At 48.6% G+C, this 26,849-nt stretch overlaps 10 protein-coding genes across 10 annotated transcripts; 4 read left to right on the top strand and 6 right to left on the bottom strand.

Moving 5' to 3' along the window:
• Positions 1–274: 274 nt before the first annotated feature.
• On the bottom strand, positions 275–3,591 carry F5147DRAFT_177275 (uncharacterized protein). Its single transcript, XM_041428403.1, has 7 exons — positions 3,513–3,591; positions 2,835–3,462; positions 2,381–2,777; positions 2,197–2,331; positions 1,998–2,146; positions 1,462–1,947; positions 275–1,407 (listed from the first exon to the last, which is right to left on the bottom strand). The coding sequence occupies exons 1-7, from the start codon at positions 3,572–3,574 to the stop codon at positions 730–732; spliced, it is 2,535 nt and encodes an 844-aa protein (XP_041292503.1). The 5' UTR covers positions 3,575–3,591; the 3' UTR covers positions 275–729.
• A 179-nt stretch (positions 3,592–3,770) lies between these two features.
• F5147DRAFT_653012 (beta-lactamase-like protein) lies at positions 3,771–4,921 on the top strand (the record flags this gene model as incomplete). The annotated part of the gene is made up of 4 exons (XM_041433742.1): positions 3,771–3,806; positions 3,862–3,894; positions 3,947–3,971; positions 4,026–4,921. The coding sequence occupies 4 exons, from the start codon at positions 3,771–3,773 to the stop codon at positions 4,919–4,921; spliced, it is 990 nt and encodes a 329-aa protein (XP_041292502.1).
• A 267-nt stretch (positions 4,922–5,188) lies between these two features.
• Positions 5,189–7,770, bottom strand: F5147DRAFT_773886 (uncharacterized protein; the record flags this gene model as incomplete). Its single annotated transcript, XM_041441535.1, has 11 exons — positions 5,189–5,638; positions 5,690–5,748; positions 5,799–5,904; positions 5,960–6,298; positions 6,351–6,583; positions 6,634–6,771; positions 6,823–6,911; positions 6,961–7,141; positions 7,194–7,370; positions 7,426–7,487; positions 7,544–7,770. 11 exons carry the CDS (start codon positions 7,768–7,770, stop codon positions 5,189–5,191), a joined length of 2,061 nt encoding a protein of 686 aa, XP_041292501.1.
• A 592-nt stretch (positions 7,771–8,362) lies between these two features.
• Positions 8,363–10,057, top strand: F5147DRAFT_800235 (uncharacterized protein; the record flags this gene model as incomplete). The annotated part of the gene is made up of 2 exons (XM_041443257.1): positions 8,363–8,769; positions 8,834–10,057. The coding sequence occupies exons 1-2, from the start codon at positions 8,524–8,526 to the stop codon at positions 10,055–10,057; spliced, it is 1,470 nt and encodes a 489-aa protein (XP_041292500.1). The 5' UTR covers positions 8,363–8,523.
• F5147DRAFT_837125 (VID27 cytoplasmic protein-domain-containing protein) lies at positions 10,048–12,194 on the bottom strand. The gene is made up of 7 exons (XM_041444043.1): positions 12,159–12,194; positions 12,090–12,107; positions 11,938–12,027; positions 11,769–11,870; positions 11,457–11,709; positions 10,951–11,404; positions 10,048–10,254 (listed from the first exon to the last, which is right to left on the bottom strand). The coding sequence occupies exons 1-7, from the start codon at positions 12,175–12,177 to the stop codon at positions 10,207–10,209; spliced, it is 984 nt and encodes a 327-aa protein (XP_041292499.1). The 5' UTR covers positions 12,178–12,194; the 3' UTR covers positions 10,048–10,206.
• Positions 12,195–12,278: 84 nt separating this feature from the next.
• Positions 12,279–12,829, top strand: F5147DRAFT_695637 (uncharacterized protein). Its single transcript, XM_041437396.1, has 3 exons — positions 12,279–12,376; positions 12,428–12,495; positions 12,547–12,829. Exons 1-3 carry the CDS (start codon positions 12,331–12,333, stop codon positions 12,757–12,759), a joined length of 327 nt encoding a protein of 108 aa, XP_041292498.1. The 5' UTR covers positions 12,279–12,330; the 3' UTR covers positions 12,760–12,829.
• A 214-nt stretch (positions 12,830–13,043) lies between these two features.
• Positions 13,044–14,490, top strand: F5147DRAFT_753429 (RTA1 like protein-domain-containing protein; the record flags this gene model as incomplete). The annotated part of the gene is made up of 8 exons (XM_041440249.1): positions 13,044–13,065; positions 13,117–13,224; positions 13,272–13,382; positions 13,413–13,507; positions 13,559–13,699; positions 13,748–13,807; positions 13,867–14,052; positions 14,103–14,490. 8 exons carry the CDS (start codon positions 13,044–13,046, stop codon positions 14,361–14,363), a joined length of 984 nt encoding a protein of 327 aa, XP_041292497.1. The 3' UTR covers positions 14,364–14,490.
• A 1,044-nt stretch (positions 14,491–15,534) lies between these two features.
• F5147DRAFT_695632 (uncharacterized protein) lies at positions 15,535–16,637 on the bottom strand. The gene is made up of 3 exons (XM_041437395.1): positions 16,469–16,637; positions 16,167–16,413; positions 15,535–16,090 (listed from the first exon to the last, which is right to left on the bottom strand). The coding sequence occupies exons 1-3, from the start codon at positions 16,619–16,621 to the stop codon at positions 15,639–15,641; spliced, it is 852 nt and encodes a 283-aa protein (XP_041292496.1). The 5' UTR covers positions 16,622–16,637; the 3' UTR covers positions 15,535–15,638.
• Positions 16,638–18,651: 2,014 nt separating this feature from the next.
• F5147DRAFT_695628 (uncharacterized protein) lies at positions 18,652–20,049 on the bottom strand. The gene is made up of 5 exons (XM_041437394.1): positions 19,947–20,049; positions 19,828–19,894; positions 19,631–19,776; positions 19,446–19,574; positions 18,652–19,392 (listed from the first exon to the last, which is right to left on the bottom strand). The coding sequence occupies exons 1-5, from the start codon at positions 19,995–19,997 to the stop codon at positions 18,892–18,894; spliced, it is 894 nt and encodes a 297-aa protein (XP_041292495.1). The 5' UTR covers positions 19,998–20,049; the 3' UTR covers positions 18,652–18,891.
• A 1,874-nt stretch (positions 20,050–21,923) lies between these two features.
• F5147DRAFT_773880 (P-loop containing nucleoside triphosphate hydrolase protein) lies at positions 21,924–26,677 on the bottom strand (the record flags this gene model as incomplete). Its single annotated transcript, XM_041441534.1, has 8 exons — positions 21,924–22,320; positions 22,374–22,830; positions 22,883–25,010; positions 25,058–25,098; positions 25,154–25,859; positions 25,911–26,162; positions 26,213–26,262; positions 26,314–26,677. 8 exons carry the CDS (start codon positions 26,675–26,677, stop codon positions 21,924–21,926), a joined length of 4,395 nt encoding a protein of 1,464 aa, XP_041292494.1.
• Between the last annotated feature and the right edge of the window lie 172 nt (positions 26,678–26,849).

Here is a 26,849-nt window from a genome sequence, read left to right as displayed (position 1 = left end):
ACCTGCGTCACGATAAGATTGCATAGATGCAAGAGCCTCTGCTTCTTCACATCATCACGCTGTATGAATTTGCAATGCCATGACCCCAGGGCCTGTCATATGGCTCATAGAGTTATTCCTCCCATGTTCTCGCGAACACTCAGCCCGTATATCGAAGAACGCACGTTTCAGTTGTAGGACGAGTACTTCGTACAACGGCCTCGCTAAGTTCAACCGTGATCCTTGACTCCTGGTTCTCCCGCACAAGTATGAGGACTTCGTTGTTATCTATGATATCCATCTTTGCCGACGACCACACCCACGGATAGTAAGTGGAAGTATATGATATATCAAGATGATCCTATGGTGATCATGATATCCAAGTGTGGGTAGGTGGGGGAAGGTAAGGCACACCAAAGAATTTATGTTTGGGTAGGCTTGGAGGTCTTGGCCAGTCCGTTCACTGCCGATTCATTTCAAGTCTGTCATCAGCTATGGAACAATGATAACGCATATTATAGGAGGCAGCGATGATGGGATTTAGGAATTTGAATATATGAGCTGACTGCCCGGGCCAGGTGAAATTGATGCAGCACTGTCACGAATCCTATGGGAGTACAGATCATGTTCAAACACCTCGTGAAGTATTGAAATAGATGATATCTGCATATACATTTGCATTCACTGTCATGCAAACACCAGACAACATGAGAACACGTAGGGACAGCACAACCCACCTCCGCCAGCGAATTATCTCCTGCCACCATGGTCTCTCTCCCTCTCATTAGACATCCTCCTGCGCCTATCACCTCCAGGAGAACGTTCATTCCGCTCTCTCTCAGGATAATCATCCTTGCGCCGCCGTTCATATCCACCATCCCGCCTACCTCGATCCCGTCCATCCATATCCCGCTTGCGAGGCGGAGGGGACCGGTCATCTCTCCTGTGGCGAGGAGAGTCGCGACGGGTATATCCTCGTCCATCCCTTTGTCGCGGGGGAGGCGACGGGGACGGCGTACGAGAGGAATAGCGCCCGCCTCGGCGTAGAGGAGGCGAGCGAGAGTCGTCTCGAGCACTACGACGTGGGGGCGGGGGCGGAGTGCGTGAGTCATCTCGGGCCACACGGCGTGGGGGTGGGGTTGGGCTACGCGAATCGTCCCGCCCAGCACGGCGTGCAGGGGGACGACGAGAGTCGTCTGGCACACTACGGCGTGGTAGAGAACGCGAGTCATCCCGCCCTCTGCGAGGAGGAGTTCGTTGACGTCGCCTGGAGTCCACAGAAGATTCTGATTCTGATGGGGAAGTGTCCGAGCCAGAGTCGGATTCAGAATCAGAGTCAGAATCAGATGAATCGGAGTCACTACTGGATGAACTGGATTCTTGTTCCAGCATGGCACGTCGTTGTTCCATAATAAGGCGTGGGGCATTCTACCAGAAAAAAGTAAGTCACTTCAATGCTTTGAGCATGTAGACTTGACATACCTTGAGGTACTCTCTCATTTGTTCGGTGAGAACACCGAGTCCAATGCTCGTGAAGTAGTTGATGGAGAACCGTGTGTTTTTCGGGTTGTCCATTGGGAACATGTCCTTCGTCGCGTGTTTAACCTGCTCATCCTTGAACCTCTCCGCGAGCGTTTTCAATCCCATACTCTCCATCATCTCTTGCATCATAATCTTGATGAAAATACGGCTTGAGCTCGTCGTGTCCTCCTCGTTGATCTTGACACACTCGAGCACAATCCAGGAGACGGCATCGGTCGCGAGCATGTGCCCGAAGAAACGAGAAATGTTGCGCAGGCGATTAGTCTCATACCGATGGATTGTTGTGTAGTAATTGACGAAGGCCTGCTCGAGAGCATCTGTCCAGACACGGTTGAGTTTGCTGAAGCGCTCGCCAACAAGACCATAGAAGCTAGAGTAAGAACGTTCTTGCGAGCAACATTCGATCACCATGTTGATGAGCTCAATCTAAAAAGACAGTCAAGCATTTGCAAACCGTTAACTATGCGACCACGTACCTCATCGCCTTCTTTTATCTGTACTTTGAGGAGCTTATGTACGGCTTCCTCGTAATTGAGGGCATTCATGATCGTCAAGTAGATCGTTCTACGTAGGTTCACGAGATTGGTCTCCGTACGGTCTTCGATGCCTTCTTTGTCTGCAACCACTGCATGATATGAGCTCGCAACTCAAGATATGACGCAGAACTAAACAAACCTTCGTCTTCATCCTCGCTAGACGACTCTTCAGAGCCAGATTCTTCGTCCTCTGAGCCTTCACCTAAAATCTCAGCCCTGATAGACTTGTACTTTTCCTCGTTCTCCAAATAATTAGGATCAAACTTGAAAATATCTATATGCAAAATTTAGGCAAAACTGCTTGTCAGAACACGAGTACGCACTTAGTCCTTCCTGAACCTGGAGCTCTTCCTCGAGCTGGATTTGATGTGTGATCTGCTCTTCTTCTTCAACCAAGTCGAGACCTTCAGGAAGGATTGGGTTATCCTTGTACTTATCCTTGCGAGTTTGCATTAGGACTTCGATCATATATTGAACCCTGTGGCTGATCGACCCTTCATTCAAGACAGCACGGAATCGCTCAAAAACAGTCGCATTGGCTTTTGGTGAGTTTTCGGCGAGGAAGGCGCCTACTTCGCGCATGAAGCCGACAGCGATTTCAATCGAATCATCGGTGGGCCGCTCGAGAAGAAGAACCAGGATTTGGAGAGCTATGATTTCATGGGCGACGGCTTGATTAACGAGATGAGCGATAAAGGTCGTCGTTGAGTGGCATACAATCTTGGAAGATGAGGTGAGCAAACTCAAAATTCGACTGTAGCTTTCGATTTCGCTTACTTTGTCATTTCGCTTGAACGATCGTCTGAATTGACTAATCAAACGAGTGAGAACAAGTTCTCCCACTTGAGGGAGTTTTGTGTTGATAACAGCCACCACTGCAGCAAATACAGGCGTAAATGGCAAACTTGATGACTGCGCCTTCATGATGCTCCGAGAAAAAAGGCCTCGGCCGCGGATGAGATTTTCGGAGAAGAGTTCAGGGACAATTTGCTTTATATTCGCAATGTTGACTCGGTTGACAATACCAGTGAGGGATTTGCGGAGGGCATCCCAAGATAATCGCTGGTATTCTGGACTGGTTTTGTCATCGGCAGCAGCGGCTTGCAAGGCGCGTAAACGTGCAGGGGGCATGTATACACCACCCGAGCGTGAACCTATGAGCTTTGCAAATTCTGCTTTCCTTTCTGCTTCGTCCCGTGCGCTGTCTTGCACTTTGGGATTTGTCGCTTTTTCGAGGTTCATAGCTGCTATATTTGCAGCAAGCTGCCTCTCTCTTTCGGCCCGTCGAATGGGGTCCACATCGTTTACACGAGGAAGGTCAATATGAACACGAGACGGTGACTGCGAACGACGGCGAGTTGCCGGTGGAATGCCATCTGGTTCACCAGGTGAGCGAGAACGAGACCTGAAAACATTATAAGCGGTCGAATATTTCAAAAGACGATCTCCAAGTACCTCTTTCTACGCTCGGAAGGACCATCTGAAGCAATTTGAGGGGGGAGCACTGTTGTTGCCATCGTCGTCCGTGACGAACTGAACCCGTGGGAGTTCTTTGGCTTGCTATGTCAATACACTTAGTCAGCAATATACTGTTTACGCATAAATGCTTTAATCAATACGGTCATCCTTAGGAGTCGGAGACCCGGTGTGCGAAAGTGCTTGTTCCAGGAGCAAAGTTTATTATCCTTGTGAGTTAGCCCGTGAACAGCTATCATGGAGACACTCGAAATCCTGGCATCCATTACTAGGGTAGGTTCAAATGTATGCTCCGTGACTATGTTCTGATCTGTGAATGCGTGGATAGCTCAGTGATCGCGTAGTGAGAGTGTTGGGCCAGGTAAATGTCACATCGTGGAAGCGCACACTCCCAATGTAACTCTCTTCCGCAGAACCCAGGAAAATTCACGCTTCAAGGTAACTACTAACCGCTTTTTTCCAAGTTCAAGCTCAAACCAAACGGCTCTACAGGGACAAATACTTATCTTATCGGCGAGCGCAACCCCTACACGCTCATCGACACTGGTGAAGGCAATGACGCATACATCCCTCAGCTCGAGTCCGCCCTCTCCAACACTTGCAAGCTCACGAACCCAAACGAACCCCACATATCCGACATCGTCATCTCTCACTGGCACCATGACCACACACGCGGGATCAACTCCGTCCTTTCGCTCTTACGGAGAATGTGGGATGGGCGGAACAAACCGGCTCAGTTCAAGCCTCCCCGTATCCATAAATTCCCCCTTCTGAATATGCCGTCCGACTCTAACACAACTATCCCGCTACCACCCCCGGGTACATACGCCCCCACCGTCAACGGTGCCTTCCTCCACGACCTCGTGGACGGCCAACTTTTCCCCATAACCGGTTCACCCTCACCCATGCGAGTCATACACACCCCAGGACACACCCCAGATTCCATCTGCCTCCATGTCCCCGACGACCGTGCCCTCTATACAGCTGACACCGTCCTAGGCCAGGGAACAGCGGTGTTTGCGGACCTAGGCACATATATTTCCTCCCTGCACAGGCTCCTCGCATTTCAATCTGATTATACTGTGTTGTACCCTGGGCATGGCCCTATCGTCGCTGAGGGCCCTAAGCTTATCGGTACATACGTCGCACATCGTATGGAGAGAGAGGCGCAGATTGTTAGCGTCATTGAGAAACCTAGATCTGACGGGCAGCCTTGGTCTACGTGGGGAATTGTATCCACGATATATTCTGCGTACCCGCAGGATCTATGGGAGGGCGCGGCACAAAGCGTGAATCAGCATCTTGCGAAGCTTCAAGCCGAGGGCAAGGCGAAGAAGGTTGGGGGCGAAGGCAAGGACGTCAAGTGGGAGCTGCTAGCGAAGCTATGAAGGACGCGAAGGGCCCGTTTCCCTGCGGGATGTCAGCTGCAGGTGAATGTGCAGCCTGGGTGAGAGGGTTTCTATTTTTTGATGTGCGAGGGTCGTTGATGTTTCTTTGGTGTTTCTTTGGTGTTGTAGGTGGGAGCCTCAGGTGGCTCAACCGGGGTATCAGCATCCGCAAAGAAGAATATAGCATGAACTAGATCGTGCATTCAATGTAATATACAAGTAACATATACCGTGAAAATCTTGCGAGCACGTGTACATCTGCCACCGTTACAGTGCATCAAAATTGATATGATGCGATGCTCTCCTCCGCTCCAGCTCATCCTCCCTCTTCTCATTCAGGTGCAGTACGAAGACAATGCCTGCCAAAATGAAGGTTGCAGCTACGACTGTAAGCGTTACCCATGGGACCCAAGCCCCTGGCCGGAGGAACAGCTCCCTTCGCCATGCCCCATCACCAAGGGCAGGGTGGATGACGACGCGCGAGTTTGGAATGACGCCTTCCATATTGATGAAATGTTCCTGTGTGTGCTTGGTTGAGCCGACAAACAGGTTCTCGATGTAATTGTTGGTGCGCCCGAGCCCGAAGAATGAATATGGCGTCAGAAGGGAATGGTAAGAAGTTTGAGGAAGTTGCCCGACTTGAGCAGCGGTACGACGGCCAGAAGTGTCAAGAACCGTGTATTTATACGATGCACCAGAGTAGCTCACGCCAAAGGGCTACATCAACTACATCAGCGCAGTTCCCCACGAGATTAGGGAAACACTTACGGAGTACGTCGAGCCGTTTGAATCCGTACACCATCCATTATTACATGCACCATTTAGCACTGAGCGAGGTATGAGAACATGGCAGTCATGCAGAAATGTTTCCCCTCACCTATAGCATTCAAAAAGAACGCATCATAATAAAAATTGTTCTGGACAAACAATACACTGCCTTGCTTTTGCTGCCCATTTCGCTGCACGATAATATCCAGCGTACCCTTGCATAAAGGTCAAGTCAACCCCATATGTAGAATACAGAAAATAGATACTCACATCCTCATCCATATCCAAAAACGAGACTCCGCGTGCGTCCTTCACAGCTTCCAAAGACTCAGCACCCTTCGTGACAAGTTTGAAGCCCCTCCTGCCATTCCCCTTTTCGTCGCATCCTCCCAGGCCCTTAGTACAAGGCTCGGAAAATAATAGTTTGGGTGTACGTGATTGATCAGAGGGGTTCGAGACAATGAGGAGGAGATCCGGAAATCCATCAAGGTTAGCGTCTCCGAGCTTGACGGGCAGAGGGATAGACGGAGAATATGTGGTATCGAGGACTAGAAGAGAGCTCGTGGGAGAGGAGGGAAGAAGGTTTGAGAGTGGTATCTGTACGTATGCCTGGAGTATACTAAGTAAGGCTATGGAGGGCAGAGAGTGGGCAGCGACGAACGTCGTTTTCGCTTCCTGTACTCAAATCGAACTTGAAGTTTGGGTCAGCAGTGCACAGCTCCTCTGGTCGCCGACAGGTTCGCCTTCCTTGTTTGCCTATGGCAGGGGATGTTGGGGAAGTACACAACGGTAATTGTTTGTTGTACGCTATGTTGATAAAACAGCCAGAGCCCACGCCAGCTGAGGAAACGGATGAGCATGAGGGAAATACCATGTCGATAGTGCCATCCCTGTCTGTCTATTGGTTGGTATGGTTCGGAGGGGTGAATAACGAGGGGACAAACCGACGTCAGCAAAAGATATCCCCTGCGTCCCAGAAGGTAGGTCACCGCTCTGGTCTAACGAAAATCCAGAGTCCTTGTTATTAACCCAGATCTGGTATGACTTCTTCCCCGAACTATCCTGGCATACCAGAAAGATATCTCCAAACACAATTGTTAAGTTGACAAATGGTATAAAATCGTCCTACATACCTGCTAAACAATCACCATTGAGATCAATCACAGCATTGCTGTGAGGATTGGCGAGCGTGCACTGGTTTCCAGTAAAAGGAGGGTCAATACTATCCTATAGTTAGCTGAAAGATGCCGCGTGCAACCTGAGGCGCTTACAGTTCGAACAGCGTTGGTGGACTCTGCGACGCATTCCAGATATTCCGCCAGACTGTGAAGGGGGCGGTATAAGTTCCTTGCAAATATGCAGTGCCCAACAGGTCAATTTTCATGTCTCCATCGATATCAACTGGTATGGGTTCTGAGAGCGTCGAAGATGCGACTGAAATAGAGTCTGACGCTACAAGTTACGATTATGGTGGAACGTTTGGCATGAGAAAGATACCACTCACCAAATGTACCGTCGTGATTACCTGTGTAGAGAGTCATATCTAGTCTATCTGAAGAAGCGCGATTTGAGCTCATGACAAGCACATCAAGCTTGCCGTCGTGCGTGAAATCGCCTGGGATGACATTATGAATAGGCCACGGGTGTCGCACCGATGAGACTTTCTTGAATGAAAACACATCTGCCCGGAGTGGAGTGATCAGAGGGAATATTTATGGGGTGTACTATTATCTAACCGTGTTGCCAGAGGTACACAGACAAAGTCTGCTGGTCCGAGTCTACTGACAGGACGTCCAAGCTGTTGAGGCGAAAGATTCAATATATCATCCACGTATAGACACATATGTAACCCACAACTGGTCCCCATTAAAGTCTCCAAATGCGACTATCCGATCCCCGTCATTAATGCCCAGTAAGCCCGCATCCAGGAGAGAGTTCTTCGTGAACTGTTTCGGCGAGAACGGCCATATTGATGCGACGGGTGACGAGAGCAGCAATAGGGTCAATGTCAGGTATGCTGGAATGGATAGTAATGGCTGGTGTCTTTGTGCGCTCCAAGACTTGAAGAATGAGCTGCCCATGGTGAATCCAGAGTTACGCTAACTAGCTTCTGTGTGTAGCAAAATTATTCTGTTATTTCTGGGGCAAGGGTGTTACGGCCACGGAAACCCTGAAAAGTTTGACACGCGCTCTTCCGGAGGGGGTAATTGAGAGTACTACACAGGTTTTGGTGACGGTGTCAAACGATGAGGCAAACACCATGTTCTTCTCACGTGATCTTTACGTGATTTTTCCGCGCATATCCGTGTCGGACTTGCTTTAAAGCTGTGTTTCTCTACTGTCCTGTCATTTTGCACTCGCCAGTTCTCAGCGCTCAGCGCTCAGCTCGTTGATCTTGTCCAGCGCTTACTCAGTCTGGTAGCAATTGCCGATAAAATATCACACAAGGCTAAAATATAGCTGCCGGGTTTTGGCGTTCGATTTCACGATAAAGGCGTGGTTGAGTACAGTCGAGTACTAAAGTCAAACTAGTAGTGTGCCGCTAATTTTTGGTCTTGTAGATCGAGTGAATGCATCATGTCGGTAGTACTTCGTCACACGTCACAGGGCATGAACCTATTTGGAACGCGCGCAGATCCAGGGTGACAACGTCGAGGTTGTGGACAACGTAAGTAGTTCAACACATCAATGATCATAACGTGGGAGAGGGGGTACCACGTACCCGACTTGGCAGGTTGTTTGTAAAGTTGTTTGTCCATGTCCGTGTTCAATGACACTCCTCAGCGCGCTTAGCGCTACTCCGAGTCCATCGACGGTATACCAGACTAGAACAGATGCATCAGGCTCTACTCATTCCCGACGTCTTCCTTGAAATATTCGCGCATGTGAATCAAGTCTTGAACCCATCGTCTACTGGGGAGAAAGTACTGGCTCGGAAATCTATTGCAGCCCTCGCAACGACATGCAAAACGTTTCACGAGCCCGCAATGGATTTGCTGTGGTCCAAAGTAGATCAGTTGGAACCATTGCTAGGCTGCGTAGCGAGGCTACATCCGCTGATATATCATGGCGGTTCAAGGGTCAGTATTTAGTATTCAGTAGTCGTGCTCTATTTTTTCATCGGCTAACGGAGCATCCAAAAAGTGGGACAGTACTTGGTCAAAGGGTGTCGAACCATTATCTGCCCATGAAGTCCGTCAATTTCTGCGTCACTCCGCACGCGTTCACTCATTGAATGTACAATCCGATCACTTTTTTCACCTTCTCTCAGTCGTCCCCATCGAAAAGTGCGTCTTCTTGAGGTTGCGGTCGTTAACTTGGAGGCTTTCCACTGCCAAATATTTGGACCTATTCCTGTCCCGCACGCTGCGCCGTTGTTCCCTGTTCACCATCAATCAAAATCTTAAGAATATTGTGGCGCGTTGCGCTGCTTTGGAGGGCCTATCCATCAAAAAACTAAATTTTGACGCGAGCACAGCAGATGAGCTGTCCTTGCTGTCCGACAGTGTCCGTCTGTGCAAGCAGCTCGTGACTTTGTCTTGTCCCCCGCTCGACTGGGCAGCATGGGAACATCTCTCCGACCTTCCTAACCTAGTCAGGGTAGGAGTCCGTGACGTGCAGATCTGCAGTGCCCCTGCTTGGTCGTTAGAACGCAATGTCGCCAACCCTACGCAATTCCTCAACATCACAGCTCTCTCTTTGCAGGTTAACAGTGCTGGATACATTATCACAGTCCTGCAACACTCACAATTTTCTTCGCTGACGGAGCTCAAGATAGAAACCGATCTTCTGTCTTCGGAAGAGGCAGAACAACTCTTTTGTGCGCTGTCCAACTGCAAAGCATGCCAGACCTTGCAACAACTTGAAATCACCGTGATTAGCGGATCTCGACATCAGGGCAGCTCTTTGACAGCCATTCCACATCTCCTTTGCTTCGCACAGCTCCAAACCCTGCGGCTTGTTTGCTGTTTTTCCTATATCTACCTCAACAACGACCTTCTCTTGGAAGCTATGTCAAATTGGCCGCACCTCCGCACTCTCGAAATAGAAGGCTCATGTCTTCATCCTTCTACTGTTACATTCTGTGGATTGTTCACGGCGCTCCGTCTGTGTCCACACCTCCACACTTTGCGGGTGTTGATTGATCCTGTGAACATCAAAGTTGGTCCTAACAAAATACAACATACCTCCCTAAAAACAGTGGATTTTGACACCTTATCCCCCATAGTGAATACTGCAGATGTAGCTCGTATCATTTTCAATGTGCTCCCTTGTGTTGACCAAGTTAATCAGTTTACAATGCACACAGAGGGGTGGGATGAAGTCAACAGGCATCTCAAATCTTTGAAAGCTGCTGTGCTACATTAGGGCTGCACACTGTACTATGGAGACAGATAGTAATGAAAGATGAGACAATGTAATCATTGTACAAAACTTCGTCGAGTCAAGTTCAGACCAGGACCAATCACTGGTGTTGGAAATTTCCTAAGTCGGTTGCAACAGCGTGCCTGTGAGACTCAGTTTGAACCATATTGATACCGAGTTACGATATTAAATTCATCGTACTAGATGTACCCGAGTGTTCGTGCGTTTTTGACAGTTTCACGTATTGCTCTCGATCCACAACACAAAATAGATATCGGATAGTTATAGGTAGATAGATTACCATCTCAATAATATGGCCCAAATTTTTATATACAAAAAAGTTGATGAGTTGTGTTACTGCAGCATGACCGAGCACCCTTAGTCTATCTCACCTAGTGTTCGTGCATTTGTCACACTGCGTCACACGTTGCCGACGTTGCCGATTACAAGTCCGCCGTACAACACGCAAGTTCATGCCGTGAAAAATCTGTTGCGGCATGGCGGGATTTTAAAATGATGTAACGTCTTGTGGTAGATTGTCACGCCAGATAACATATCCTTCACTTGTGCATCAGTAGTCTGGCAAATCAACCTCAGATATTGTCATTTTAGCTAGATATCTGTCAGAACTAATGTTCCAAGCACTTCCGAGGTCAAAATTGGTGTGAGTTTGCCTTCCCGACGCTGATCAGTGTGCCAAATTGTCTCCAAACGGTATATATTGTATCATAACATTTGCACAACACAATCATTCAAAAAATAAAAGACATAGAAATACTCATTGACAATGCAGGACCATTTAATTACTATAGACCAAAATGATTCGTGATGATTTGCGTGTGCTAGCTCAAAAGCACGAACACTAGGTGAGCACGAACTCGTGGGTACATCTAGTAAGCTTCTGTAGATGCGAGTTGCAGAGCCCAACTATCATATCTGCCGCCGTTGGCATAGTTCCATGTTAATGATGATGTCTTTGGTGCCCAGCGAGGATTCATATCCGAAGAAATTTTGTCAGAAACGAAATCGCCATCCTCATCAGAGATTATGAGCCAATAATTGAAGTTGCCAGGGGTGCGCTCAACGATTTTGGCAGCAATAACTTCCTCGCGCTCAGCAACAAAGCCTTCTATTTCCAGGTTCCAGGAGAAAATATGGCCTTCTTGAGAAGTAACTGTCGGGAGTGAGGAACTCACAAAGGATGGCCTCGCCGCTGCACTTGGCGTCTTATTCGGCATCGCTCGTGGCTGGACCGTATTAGAGTCGTCCACAGTGTCTGATGGAAGGTCCCCGAAGTCTTGTTGATTCTTCGGCGACTTCCGGTTACCGGTTTTGCCCCTAGCTTTTGTGATAGAAACGTTATCAGGGAGTGATCAAGGACGACATGACGTGAAGCGCTAACTGCCATATAAACTGATCCAAGTCAGAGTCCTTTGTGTTATCCGCACTTGCCTTGAACTTGCGCTCGTACATTGCGCGATACATGCAAGTCTCAAAGAACGCACGAGTCGGTTCGTTGGTGCCCAAGGCTACGAATTCGTACAATTCGTCGACATCCCCATCGAGGTCGCGCCAAATGAAAGTTGGTTCATCGTCTGTCACCCCAGAATGGAATTCAAGTTCTTCACTGATCAAGAACACCCTCTCTTCATCAGCTATCATTCGTCACGTGTGAAAGCCTGTGTTAGATGACGTATCCAACAGATTTACGCACTTTCGTCTTCATCTTCGAGAAGCTCCTGATCACCATCTTCATATACTCGTGTAATAACCAGCTGAAAATTGTGGTCGAGTGCGGGGACACGGCGTATGGTCGCTATTGCTTCGTTGTATCTACAATGAAATCAGGGACAATTATATGATGCACCGACACAAGCTCGCACATGCATTCCCTTGATGACCGGATGTTCCCGGCCTGACAAGGTGCAACTGGCCCATCTCGATCTTGACGACTTCGGCAGCATTGGGGTCCTCTGAGAGTAGTAAGGTCACTGGTCAGGCCATCGGACATATCTTCTAGCAAGATCGAACGTACGCCATACTTTTCCAAGTACTATAGCAGAAAATATTATAAGTATACAGACCAAAAAACGACTGCACTTACGACTCTTGAAGATGTTCATAGTGGCAATATCGAAAGGGAAATCGGAGCCACAGGACCAGACGGCGCGGGTGTGACCAGTCGCGTTATAGTAGCGTCACGCGTCAAATGTCACACACGCCAACTTAACTTGCTGCATACCGCCGTAGCCATTGAAGTATAGGCACAGGACAATATGTCAGCTCAACATCCATTTTCTGCATCAAGAAACAAGCTTCATGGTCGGAAGTATGCTGTCCCATATCTTCCCCGTGTTGAATTTTGTTACCTAGACGATTCCGGAGTGGGCAGTGCCGCAGCAATCCCAGAACTGCGAAATCGCAAACAGCATCCTACGGAGGTTAGCACACAGGGGAACTTCCGAAACCATCTACTGATCATGCATGTCAAGGATCACGCAGCAAACTCTCCGACTTCAACTACTATATCGGAGTCTGGAGGCAGTTTCTACGGCATGAACGAACCTCTGCGGCCCACACTCCGCAGTCTGCCAGTCAATTTGAACACTCCTCGTAAAATTACCATTCGCTCGGACATAGCTTTGGTCACCTGCTTTGACCCTGCAGATAAGGAATTATATACCCTTTGGGCTCCCAAACCTTAAGAAAAGGCAATGCGAACAATCTTATCACGGACACATCATGGCTCATAAATTCTTAATAACGAGTAAGGTATTTGATTTTATAAACGCCCCAAATGTTCTTACCGCGGTGAATTTCTGATGAGTTCTATACTGCGGCCATCTTCACTCACTGCCTCACAATTTAACGACTACGGTGTCGGGCTGCACGGCGAAGTTTTTGATGGACCCTCTTTCGTCCTCCAACATAAAAACTGAGCTTTGTTTGATAGAAGGCATTCATCATCAGCATCATCAGCATCTTCTTCATGACTCGCTCCATCTTAACCAGTACTTTATTCTCGACTCTTCTTTTGACCTATGTCACTTCGACTCGGGCAGCCAGCAATTCTACACAATGTCCTTCCGACCCTTACCTAGACCCGCGCAACGACCCGTGTAATCCCCTTGGCTATATCGCTAGCATTCCGCCAACTGCCGTCGCCTTTAGTGAGTATCCAGTAAGCTTGGGGACGCACATAACTCACTGTTCCAAGGTCTTGTGCTGCTGATCGCTTTCGCCCAAACTTACCGAATTATCTATAATGGTGCGAGGTGGATGTGGCCCATGGTCGTCGGAGAATACAGCACGTCACAATCTCATGCTTGTGTTGGCTCTTTCTGATATTTGGCCGTAGTTTATGTCATAGGCTTTGGGTTTCGCTTCGCTTTGCATTATAATCCTGATTCACTGGTGATTTACATCGTCGAATACTTGTTGATCGTTTTATCTGTGAGTCAGCGTCAAACCGCAATAATGGTCATTTGCTGATCCTTTGTGAAGCCCTGTTTCTTCATTGCCGCAAATTACGTTCTCCTTGGTCGCCTTGCCAGGGACATCGGCTGCACCTATCAGGTCTTGCTTCCAGTGAGACGACTCACCCTCATTTTCATCTTGTCCGACGTGACTACCTTTGTCATACAGGTGGGTATCATATTTTTAGCGAGCTTCTCTGATGGTGTTTTGTCAAAGGCGGCAGGAGCCTCAATGACTACGTCCACCGTTCATAATTCTGCTTTGATAGGACTTCATGTATGTTTCTTGTACCCACGTTTGTCTCAATCCGAGTGAGGTCTAATCATCTCTGTCAGGTCTTTTTGGCTGGCCTCGTTGTGCAACTGGCCTCATTCCTTTTCTTTTGTGTCATTTTCGCACGATTGCTCTACAAGGTCCACGCTGAAGTGCAGGTCATTTGGATGCAAGACTCAAAGCAACACTGGAATAGCGACTGGCGAACACTCGCCGCTGCCATGGCGATCAGTTGTGTCGGCATTCTGGTTTGTCTTCCATGCAGCAACCTTGTGGCCTTTAACAAACGCTTTTGCAGATTCGTTCATGCTACCGTGTTGCGGAGGCCGCTCAGGGCTTTGAAGGCAGCCTCGCATCAAGCGAGATAGCATTCTACCTAGGCGATACACTTCCCCTTCTTGTAGCCATCGGGATCTATGTTCCATTCTGGCCCGGAAGGTTCATTACAGCCAAGCTAGCGCCCTCCGCCAACGAATCGCAAGATGGTCAGGAGTTAGCATTTTCTCGCAGTGATTTAGGCTACAATCATGAAGTACGCACAGGGGTGCTTAGTGACTAGTGACTACAGTTATTCTGCTTTTATTTATTACTCAGTCTACTTGTTATATTAGGATATTCATAGCACACAAATAGGTGCAATATAAGGACCTTTCAGCTCGGGTAGTGTTAGTTCACGTACGTTGTTTCAGTGGCGAGAGTGCTTGTCAATGATTCGACATGGACGGTGTCAAGGTACCGCCTTAAGCGTTTATGTAGAGGTGTCAGTTACTATATAATAGACTCGCTTATCTACCAAAAAGAAACTTGAATTACCACGCGCAAGTAGAGTACTCATTGTCATCATAGAAGGAATGACTGTCTTCCTTCTATATGGTTTGAGTATCAGAGAGTACATACTTGAAGGTACCTGGTAACCCGGGAGAGAATGAGTACTGACTCGGATAGACCGATTTTCACTGAATGAACCATTTGCCATCCGCGAGGGTCGGCATTGTCTCACATCGGTGACCGAGTATACAGTGTATTGCCTCACTACCGATTACTTGAATGCCTCCCGCTCGTTCTGACTGACGGGGTCACATTCTATTATAGGCTAGTCCGACTGTCCGGCGCAAATGCTACCAGCGGCCCTGCATTAATAAATCTATGCAACTTGATTGAATTCCACGCAAGATTTTGATTTTGAGTGCATCATGATTCAGCAGGTATTGTCACCCTGAAAAGTCTGGCAAAGCTGCGTGAGCAACCTCAGGGGGTCCCAGTGTGACCAGGCGCGTCACTTCTAGTATCACGCGTCAATACTTGAAAGAGGGCCGAGCTGCGCCGGCAGGCACCTTGTTTACCAGTCTGGGTATTAATCATTGCACGACTGAAAAATTTCGATGTATCGAGAGTCCTCAGACTGGTGCCTTCTAATGGTCACCTCGGATATAGCGTGTTTACTAGTAGAACTAGATTAGTCAGTGGCTACTAAACTAAGTGCTTGTCTAAACATAAAAAAATAAACCGGACCCCATATTGGCGCCGAGAACTGCTGTCTGAGTGCCTCTACTAACGTGGGTGTCGAGATACCACGATGTAAACAAGAAAGAATATTTGGCGCACCATTCAAATTTCACCAAAAGCTGGTGAACCTGTCACTCTAACGAATTCAGTACGTTTTCAGTGTTCACAAAACTGTTGTCAACTAAGGTGAGCTCTAGGCTAGAACTTCTTCAGTAGCGACCACAAAGAGACAAGCCGATTCTAATTCACTTTCTCATAGAAATACACCATGTATGTTACACTTACAGTACATATTCCCTTTTCAAACGAAGTTAAAGTTTCAAGCGCTTCATAGTAACTGGTCAATCAAACTCATCGTAAAGTCCTCCACCACTTCGAACCTCGCGATCCCACACGCTTCGCTTTCAATGTGCTGCATCAGGCCTGAAACAAACTTGTACTTCCTCTCGCACTTTGGGCACTTGAACTCATCCGCGTCATGCACCGGAGAGTTGATGTGGGAGTTCAGAGCTCCCAAGGTACGGAAAGTAAGGTGGCAAAGATAACACTCGTAAGCAGTGCCGTTGAATGCGCGCTCTGTCACATAGTAAGACGCAACGCGGGTCGATCCGCCTTCTATGTGGCGAGAGACCGAAGTCGTAGGCACTATTTTGAGTGCATGGACTGCCGCAGTTACTTGGGCTAGTGAGATATTGTGACAAGCCCCCGACTGAATGTGAAGGGCGATCGAGGAAGGAATCTGAAATCTCTTTGAGCACAGAGGACACTCGAAATCCAGGTCTTTATGCACAGGGAATGAGTGCTGTGTGGTAGGGTTTTTGTCAACACAAGAAGGGTAAAAGAGAGAGAGCCGGACTTGCTTGATCCAATGAAGTCGGGGTGGCAAAATCGCGCGAGCACAAAAAGCACCAGTTGTGCTTTAAGCTGGTAGCAAGGTGCTGATAAAGATTTGCCAAGTCAACAAACCACCTGTTGCATCCCACGCAGAACGGCGGTTCTTCGTCATCATAATCATCTTCGTTATCGTAATCATCTTCGATATCGTCGCTCTCGAACGCATACTCGTCTGATTCACTGTCGCTGCGATGAACGTTATTCATGTGCTGACATAAAAGGAGCGTGAGTTGGGCGAAAACAGCGACAAGCGCCTCCCCGCACCTGATACAGTCCAGCAAAATCATAGAATAGTGTCTTGCAATCCTTGCAGAAGGGGTGGTCAGCCGCTTTGTCGCGACAGTGGCCAAACAATGCATGAATGGAACGAAATGTACGGTTGCATAGATTACACTGCCACTTTCGGCGCCTTGCCATGATAGTGGAAGTCAAGACGAAGGTCGCCACAAGGTTCATCAGGGAAATCCTCAATCTCAAATCGGATCCAATGTGATCCAATTTGCGTCAATCTGCGAGCATTCGATAAGCTCGAAAGGGACACGGATGTTTCCCGATTGTTCAAGGCGGCCCTGATTCTGTGACAAGCATTAATGCTATACGACGATCCTCGTGCCAGATACGTATGACCCGTTAGTATCATGATGATTCTGTTGTCATGAGACATCTGACAATGGGACACGCGTATCAAGCAAGGTCGTGACATGCTAGACAATTTTTGGCTCAGCAGCCTCAGCCAGCCAGCCATCTAGTTGCTACCGGCTTGCAGGCGGCCGTATGGAACAGAGTGCTGCGCAGGTATCATCATGATAAGAAAATGAGTAAGAAGGAGACCTGTGACAATTAGCTTTCAAGAACAATGTTTACCTAAAACCACGGCGCTTCAAAGTTACAATCCATATAATCAGGCGAGTCGCAAAACGGAAGTCTTTTCTCTTCTCTCTCACCAATTATTTGTCGTTAGGCCGCGACCAGAATCCGATTCAGCGTCTTCCTGTTACTTCCCACCGTGCATCCATGACCTCCGAGTTTCCAGATTACGATTGGCATGTCCGAGCAAGCAATTCCGATTGCTGTCCCGCTTGTTATGCCGCTGTTGATGTTCCAGTGGAACATATGTCCATCTAGAGTGGCCCGCCTAGCATGCGGGCAACCCATACTTCTGTTGCAGTTGTGCACTCCCAATTCAAAAGGCTCCGCGCATAATGTGAATCCGCGTTTGGCGTATTTCACCAGCGCTTCGGCAGTGCGTGGGTTTGTCTTGTCTTCCATGTAGAGTCGTGGATTAATGAATCCCTTTCTGCTGCACGTCCATTTGGGATACTGCACGATACAAACGAGACGATGCTGCAAACGGCTCATGGAAGATAGGATTAGAATCATTAGCTCTGGGATACTTTAGAAGCTTAAACACGACTGCATTAGATATACAGACCGAATCACACACATGCACGCGAAGCAAATCACGAACATGATCTTTACGATCTGATGACGACACAAATAGAATGAGCGCGTGCAACCTCAGCGTATTGCTCTCTAGTAAGTGTCGCGAAGTTCTCGACAATCACTCACAGATTCAGCGCCATTACAGGCAGTAGCGAACCAGGATATTAAAGACACACGATCACGAGAAACACCCAAAAACCCAAAGTATTTGCGCAAAACACACGACGACATCACAGACGTGCCATTATGGTCTACGAGCGAGACGGGAGGACAAGACACAGTTTGGCCAATCACGGTGGATGAACCAGAAGCCATGGATAGAGACGAAGACAACAGACAGAAACAGGAGAACAAAGAAGGGACGATCGACTTTCATGCTGACAAAGCAATATGATCTCTAAAGAACGTCGGACGGTGTGGAGCCATGAAGATCGAGTCACACATGACGACACCACAGAAGTGCCATCGTCTACAAGTTCGCGAGCGGAGAGCATGAGCGAGACTGGAGGACAAGAGAGAGTCGGATCAATGACTGAGGAGAAACCAGAATTCATAGATGGACTCAAGACGACAGACGTTTAAACAGGAGGATATATGATGCCTAAAAAAGACACGGCCGTAGGGAAATTCAAGGATAACAGCCAATATTTGATGGGAACTAAGAGCAATCAGCGACGTCAACGCTAGTGAGCTTCTGTCCCTTACTGGCTGCGAAGAAAGCGTGTTACAATGTTGTTTCTAATCGTCATGTCAATCTCTATCTGCTGTCGAGGGCTAAAGCCGTTCTCCTGCGGAAGGTCTTGGATAACATTGAAATCAAGCCAATATTTGATGGGAACTGAGAACAATCAGTGACGTCAATGATAGTGAGCTTCCGTCCCTTACTGGCTGCGAAGGTAGCGTGTCACGATTTTGTTACGAATCATCAGGCCAATCTCTATCTGCTGTGAAAGGTTGGAGCCTTTGTCCTGTGGAAAGTTTTGGATAATCTCTTAATACGAGACATAAATGCTTGCAAGTGAGAATATTCAATAACACAGACGTCATTACGCTTACGTCCATTGCCTGCGAAGGCAGTTTGTTATGACTTTGTCGCGGACTCCGCCAGCAAGTCTCTTTTGGTGATCATCCATGGCTAAGTACGATTAAGTCAAATTTTTTGTGGCATACATAGTCATATTTGGTGACAGCAGAATTACATCACCCTACAGTTGCAACGGCTACAATTCCAAGGACTCGTGCGTTCACTGATGCATGGCGAAACCAGGTGGTGGCGGAGGCGGGAATGCTCCAGGAGGAAACATGTTGGGCGGTGGTGGCGGTATTCCCATCCCTACAGGTGGCATTCCTCCCATCACTGGGATCCCTTGTGGAATAACGGTCTGCGGCGGGTTGAAACCAGGTGGAGGTGGCGGCTGAGCAAGCACACCCGCGAACTGCCCTTGATAAGGACCCTGGAATCCCGGCATAGGAGGACGAGCACCAAAAGCCATCTGTGCAGGAGGAGGACGGGAGGTGATGGGAAGTGCATTGTTCTTCCGTGCTTGTGCGGCGAGTAGACGTTCTGCTGAGGTACCATGGCGCTCGCCTTTTCCATCTTTCTTGAACGCATACTGCACAGTGATGGCTTTGTTCATGAGGAACTGGCCGTTCATGGATTCTGTTGCAGCGTCGGAGGACTCGAAGTCCGTGTATGAGACGAAGCCATAACCCTTTGAAACCCCCGTGCCAGGGTCTCGTGCAATCTATCAAACTCTGTTAGTGAAGACGGCCAGTCGTTTGCGTACTGGGTACGTACCTTTGCTGTTGTGGCCATCATACCAAACGCGCTGAAAGTATCGTATAGCAGTCGCTCGTCCACGTTCTCGTCCAGGTTGCCGATGAAAAGGTTTGCTCCTACATCGAGTTGTTTTTTGTCGGACGATGCCTATGTGAGAGATGTAGTTAGTATAACCCTCCAGAACAGCGTTCAAAACAACTTACCTTGTTCACCCTGATGGGCTTACCCCATAATTTGATCTGGTTCATGATTTTGCATGCGTACTCTGCATCCTCCTCTGTCAGGAACTCACAGAAACCGTACCCCTGATGAGCCATTGAAATGCGATCCTTTGGAAGGTGCACGTTTACTATATAATGTCAGTTCGAATACGCGGTGGATTGAACGACTTGCGGCTTACCAACAGGTCCTGCTTGTAGCATTAACTCCCAAATGAGTGCGTCCGTGCACCGCTCATCGAGATTACCCTAGTATTGATCAGTGTGAGCATGGAAGTTCGTGGCTGAAAGGGGCGCATACCAGATATACCGTAGCCTCCTGGTTTCTATCGTCTTGAGGTCTTCCAGACATTGTCAATGTGAAGATGAGGTCAGCAAAAGTTTCCAAATCTACGGGTCTAGAGAGTCACCCACGCTCTCCAGCGTACCGATGTTTCCATCCATTTCAATTACAATGACCATTACTCAAGACTCCTCCATACAATCCGTCAACGAGACCATTCTCCCTCGAAGATATTCAGTCCTGTTAACACTCTTATTCGCTGATCTGTTATCGGCCTAGGTTTTGATGTTGCTTCTCCGCTATGTAACGAGCTTTGGAACGTCATGAGGGCTTTCTACTCGCTATGGTTCGGGCGCCAATGAATATCACGAACGTCAATTCAGAACTACAGGTGAGTGTAATGCCCTGTTTTGTCTTCCGACAACTCTGATATTTTCCTCCAGAAACTCTGCGGCCGTCGCTGGTGATGGTGCTGATGCCAAACGGCTCCTTGCCGAAGTTCAAGGCATGCTGGGACTCGCCCGAAAAAGACGTCAAGCGGTATCATTTTCATTCTTTTTATCGTGTGTTCTGTTCTTCAAGTTATTGTAATACTTACTACAACTTCGACATCGAGGTAGGTACTTGATCCTACTCCAATTGTACCCTCATTCGTGTGTTTTATCTAGGACCTAGGTTGCCGACTGCGTTTGGACCGCAAATACGGTCGAAGTTCTCCAGCGGCACGCTACATTAGCCAGGCACCCGGGTAGGACAGTCCTGGACAGAGCAGCTGGCGCGAGCGGGTGTAGTAGTGCAGGCGTGTAGCCCATTTTTATAGCTTTTTTGTTGCTTTTGTAGCAGTTCAAATGCATCGTTTTCCGTTAATTTGCGTCAATACATTCTGAGAACCAAAGGATGCAAACCATCTATTCAAATTGTAATGGTTCTGTCAACGATGTATTGGGATCAAACGAGAGAGTAGGTTCGGGGGTGATGGCATCTTTTGATGACATGCTAAAAATGGCCTCCATCTCAGCATCAACCTCATCAATGACCGTTGCAATAGCAAGGGGTCGTGAAGTTGCTCACTCGCTCGCTCATTCATGTCCAACACATTCAGAAATTGCACGAGTGCCTTGCTTCGAAAGAAACCTTCTCTCCAAGTTGCCATGGAGGGTCTTTCCGAGATTGAATACAACATGAGGTCCATGACTGTCATCCGCAATCCACGAAGTATTTTGACAGCGAGAATTTTTCGTTCCTCGTCGAGGCTGGAAGGATTGATCATCCAAGCCAAAGGTTCAGGCTGCTGATACATCATCACGGGTGCCGGTACTGTTGTATTTGAGAGTATAAGTACTGTACTTTTCAGTGTTTTCACGGTACGAATGAAAGAGTTTGCGCTGTTGACAAGTAATGTTACGCAAAGTAGCATACTGGCATCTGCCAAATCTCAAACTCCTTGCCTGCCAAATCACCGTGACTCCGAGTTCGGCCAGTCTGACTACGTCATTAAATTCTCACCATCTCAAATTGACGCATAGTTAGAAATTGATCAAGCTCATCACGTTGTGTCTGTGTGAGCTGTACGGGTACCACACGAAGATCCTGTGACCCTGCTGGCTGCTGTGCCATGGTTGTCGATCAGTAGGCCTAGGGGACTGGTAGGAGTCAGTCAGCAAAACCACCCGGACCTGGGACTCCCACACCGCATGGATGACCTTATATAGTGGGACTAGGGGTCGGCAAGGTCCGGAGAGGCCTCAACTGGTACAAATAATGTGCGGCTTGCGATTCTAATCATTGCTACACAGCGGCCTTGGTACATACATGCAGGAAAATACATAAGAAGTTGTTTCTAAAACCCACTCAAAATATGTATAATACAACGATCATTTACGGACGCCCACCCTGGAGGGAAACTCCAACACTTCCGCACAGGCTGGGAGCACTCTTTTTGACCGTTCGCGCTTCCATAAGTGATAACAAAACTTGTTCGACATGTCTTGCTAATCATTCCTCCACATCCATATCCACCACGTCGTCGTCGTCGTCATACTCATCGTGGTCGTGAGCAGGTTCAGCCTCCCCGTCGAGCAGTTTCTGCTTGGCGAGGGCAGCAAAGCCCTCTTCAGTCTCGTCAGTGAGCTTCAAGGGAGCCATGGCATCATCGGCGACGATAGCCTCCGTCACTTCTGGGACAACAGCGGCCAGGTCCCGCACGCAATTGCACAACTTTTCGAGAGACTTGTCAAATGCTGGGTCAGCCAAGACAGTGCGTGCGCGTTCCGCTGCAAGACCTTTCGACAAAGACAGGTTGGTGGCTGTAATAGGTCCGACGACAATTATGTCATGCACGACCACAGAAACACTATCGTTTCGCCGGAGATCGGGGTTACTCTGTGTCTTCCTGAAAAAAACAATGAGTCATGGGTCCTACAAGTATTCCTCCAGGGAACTCACTGGAAGGATATCCGCCTGCATCCCGCTGCAGCTGCCCAGACCATCAACTCAGACACGGGATCCCGAGGTAGATCCGTCGTGAGGACTTCTAGCACATCGCTGATCACCGCTTCGACTATGACCGCCGTTTTCTCAAAGTCGAAACGGGTGTCAACTAAGACTGCTCCAACAATGCTTTCCAACACATCGCTCAGTGCTTTCGGCGGGTCGTATTTCCATCCCTTGCTGATGGTGTCCTCAGGGGAGAGAGACATAAGCAAAGGAACGTGTCTTGTGATCGCAGTACTTAGTTCAACATTGTTGATAAGCAGATGTTTGTGAAGCCCGAGCCGTCTCACAGCGACAGAGGCTAGGGTTGGCCCGCACACAGCTCGCGAGCGAGCAGCTGACAGCTGACCTGAAGTGGCTTCAGGGAACTTGTTGAACAAATACTTCATGACGACGAGGTCAATGACAGCTTAGGAGGTCATCAGTCGCTGGTTCAGAAGCGAAGCATCGGGTTTGCTCACCATCGCCCAGGAATTCTAATCGCTGATAAGATGACCCGGCAGTAGTTGCGAAAGAAGGGTGAGTTGCGGCTTCAATTAGAAGATCGCCCCGATGAAATTCGTATCCAAGATTGGCTTGAAGGTCGTCGAAAAGAGGTGGTGCCGGCGATGGTTCCGGCGGACGAGAGTATCGTAGCGTCCAAGGAATAGTGCCACCTACAGTCATACCTAGGGCGTCTCCCGCGCGGAGTGCCATATCTATTCCCCCATGCAGAAAGGCAGCGCCTAACGTTGCCTCCATGCAATCCTGTAAGCTTCGACGAGGGTATGCTCGACGAGCATGCCGTCTCGCAAAAGTGAAAGGCTCCATGCGATCGTCATCTTTTGCGATGGTATGGCGCCACACGTGGAGACTCTGGCCCTCCGAGGTGAGGTACCTCTCGAGGCCAATCTCCAACGCCCTTGCTAGCAGAGTCCGATTGGACACGCTGTTCTGGCGCAGCTGAGACAGCTGCCCCTCGTGCCGGTGGGGGTACTTGTTCATGACATGAACGGTCGTGGCAAGTTTGAGAACAGAGTCTCCCAGCGTTTCTAAACGCTGGTTGTTCCACGTTGCACTTGTCGTGGGCAAGGTCGACGCTTCAATGAGAAGCTCGTCCTTCATGGCGGGTAACCCGAGCTCAAACCGTTCTTGTTGAGCGCGGTACAGGTCCGTAGCACGGCGGCATATGCGTGGAAGGAAGAGGAATGCGCGGTACACGTTTTCCGAGAAATATGTGCGTCGACAGGCTCCTTGAGGGACAAGCAGCCCCGGGCGTGCCATTTGACGCTTATACTTGTCGATGTCCTGTAAGCGGTGCATTGGTCGATACAGACCAGAGGGATGACGTGGAATGTAAGTGGCTTCAACCAAGGGACAGTCGGTCGGAACGACCGCTTCGCGAGTCTTCCTGGTCCATCTCTGTACGAAGAATTCTTCGTAGGTGGAGCAGGAAGACTCACGGGAGCCAGGTGGTGGTACAGACAGAGCTGTCAAATCGTGTCGTATCTTGCGCAGAACCATTGCTCGTCCGAACTGATTGCAGTTCATGATCAGGGTGCGATGATAATCGTCTTCAGTTACAGACGACCAGTCGTACGTTCCTATAGGATCGCGAACAACACGCTCCACTGCGTCGAAGTCGATACAGTTGTGAGGAGTTAGTGGAACGAGAAAACAAGTGATAGGGAGAGTGATGGGTCGGCCAGTGATGCAGAACCAGATGCCCATTTTGGTATACTCGTTGAGCATCTCCAACTTCTCCCATTCCTCGTCTTCGTCAAATACAAGTTCGTCAGTGCACCGCATTGTGACAAGACAGCCTTCGCTCATGATCTCTAGCGCTGGTAACTCCGTGCCAGTGACGAGTCCTGCAACGTCAACGCCGTCGATGGAAATGACGTGCATCCTCAGCCGCGGCCCTAGAGCCCAAGGATCCCGCACCGGAACATCTATGATGTCGGGCACATCACTCACATCCAAAAGCTTTCTTCCGTCGGCATCCTCTAAGTTCCTACCCTTGGAGCCAGCTGACGGAAGAAGGTAGTCGTCGAATACCCCGAGTTTGTGAAGCTCCTTGACAGCTATGAATGCTACTGCACGCCGGGCTTCTCGCTTGGAACATCGGGGTGGTCCGCGGAAGATCAATTTATCGATGGGAAGAGGAAGACTGGATGGCAGCTCAAGCACAGTGGCATAGTCACCGCTGTACTTTGGATTTGGGGTGGGTGTGAATGCGTCATGGGGAATTAGGGAACAGAGATAGTTCAATAGACTGATAGCAGAACCGTATGTGAGCACAGCACCCGTCGAAGGAACTATATACCGCTCCCGTGCGGCCAAATCAATCGGATTCTCCTCTTCTACTTCACCTTCCTCCGAGTCGGAAGGCGCCGGTGAGGATGGGCGAGTAGGGTTTTCTCGGCTCTGATAAACACGCTTGAGCTCGGGTTCGCTGTCAACAAAGATCTTGTAACGATTGAGGTGTGCCATGTGACCTTCCTGCACCATGATGACGAAAGTAGACGTTTTGGTGCGTGCCCGACCACGCGATTGTACATATCCGACCATGTGATGTAGCGGATCGAAACGAATAACAAGATCACAGGCCTGAGAGAAAATCAGCTAGTGCATGATAGCAAAATGAAAATGCTTACGGGAAAGTCAAGACCTTCTTCAGCAACTGACGTTGCTACAACTATGATGCGCGCCCTTAAATGAGCATGTTGACGGATATGGAGATATTAACGCACGCAAGTTCAAAGTACCATCACGAAAGGACTTGACAACATCCTGCTGACGTGCGAGACCCATCCCCTTCACATTAGCGGTGGCTGCATGTTTACCACGGTGCCCATGTCCACCACCGTGGCCGACAAGCTCCGCACATCGAATACTGCCTCGAAGTTCTGGTATGCACGAAAGGATCTTTGCCAGACAGGCCGCCACCTGCCGTTGCTCCACAAATACAATTCCCTGAAAAGTCGGAGAACAATGTTCGAGTAGCACTTCTGCAAGTGCCTTGACTTTGGGTGAGCACCATGCAAGTGGTACAGTTATTGGTACAGCAGGAGGCATGGAATCATCTTCGAAGAAAGGTCGAAATTCGCAGAGGATGAAATCAATTTGCTCAAGGTCAGGAGAAATAGTGATAGTAGTCTCTGACGATTCGTCGATGTCCATGCCAGGGTATATGTCGTCATCATAATTAATGCGTGGTTTGTCCTTGATCGACGCTTCTAGGTCATTGATGATCTGGGAGATTCGTGCTTTGATATCGTGGTATAAATAGAGGTCGGCACAATAAGGACCCAGGCTGTTTCGGGTGACATGATACTTCATCTGAAGCTTCTCCCACGGAATTGCAACGTCGGGGGAGCGGAATAAGGATACACAGTCCCACAGATTAGGATGCAGGTAGATGTAATTGGTAGGCGGGGGGTAGTACTCCTTGATGATCTGTGGAACAGTTCGTCAGGTCTTGAGTTCCAGAACTAGGGAGTAGAATACCTCAAGGGGACGGGGGGAGTTATGAAGTAGCTCCGAGACATGCTCGCGGACTGCAATGACGATAGCGTCAAGGTTCCTCTCGAGTGTCATGAGAGATCCCTGAGCATCTTTTGGATTCCAAATGGGAGACGCAGTCATGCCAAACACCTTTGGGCGCTGGAACGACGGAGTTTGGAAATATTCCCGCATGATGCCATTGTAAGCGTGATTTTTCCTAGTGTGATGACACTCGTCAAAGACGAGAAGAGAAACCTGTCTTGCGCGTAAGAAATATTAGTTTCAAGAGGAGGTTAGCTGAATACCTTGTCGATGCTCCAGTGCGAATGTGTGACTATGTTCAAAAATATCTGTGCTAATAACGTTACATCGGTCATCAAAGGGAAACAATGATGGAGGTACATACCAGTCATAACAACGACGTCAGACTTCTCGAAGGATGATCTCCAGTTGGCACGATCAGTGAGCTCCAGATCGAGAGATCCATGGAACTTTTTGACTCGCAAAGGAGTGTGCGCGGCGATAAAGTTGGCCTGTTGTTCGACCAGAGCTACCTTGGGTACCAGAAATACGATGACTTTGCCGCGAGCACTCTCTTGTAGCACGATCCATTTGATGAGCAAAATACTGATGAAAGTCTTTCCACTGCCGGTGTCGAGTGCTGCAATGACATTGCATTCTTGAGCGCGTTGAAAAATCTCCTCTTGATATCTTCGAGGAAGAATGGTCTCGTTGACGGATTGTATGGAGGAGTCTTGAGTAATGGTCATTGTAATTGAAATGGATGGTGTTGGTTATAAAGAAAGATCGGTTAAATACTCTGCATAGTATATACAGGACGAAGCTGAAGGGGACGATGGTAGAAGTCGCCTAGTAGTTGCTAGTAATGACAATAATATTGGCCCGGAGACTAGTGTTAATGCCTTACTTATCAATACACAA

The sequence above is a fragment of the Suillus discolor genome, assembly GCF_016758755.1.
Source record: "Suillus discolor strain FC423 chromosome Unknown F5147scaffold_29, whole genome shotgun sequence".
Lineage (NCBI taxonomy): Eukaryota > Fungi > Basidiomycota > Agaricomycetes > Boletales > Suillaceae > Suillus > Suillus discolor.
The sequence above is the reverse complement of the archived record's forward strand: the minus strand, read 5'-3'. Positions and strand labels throughout refer to the sequence as shown.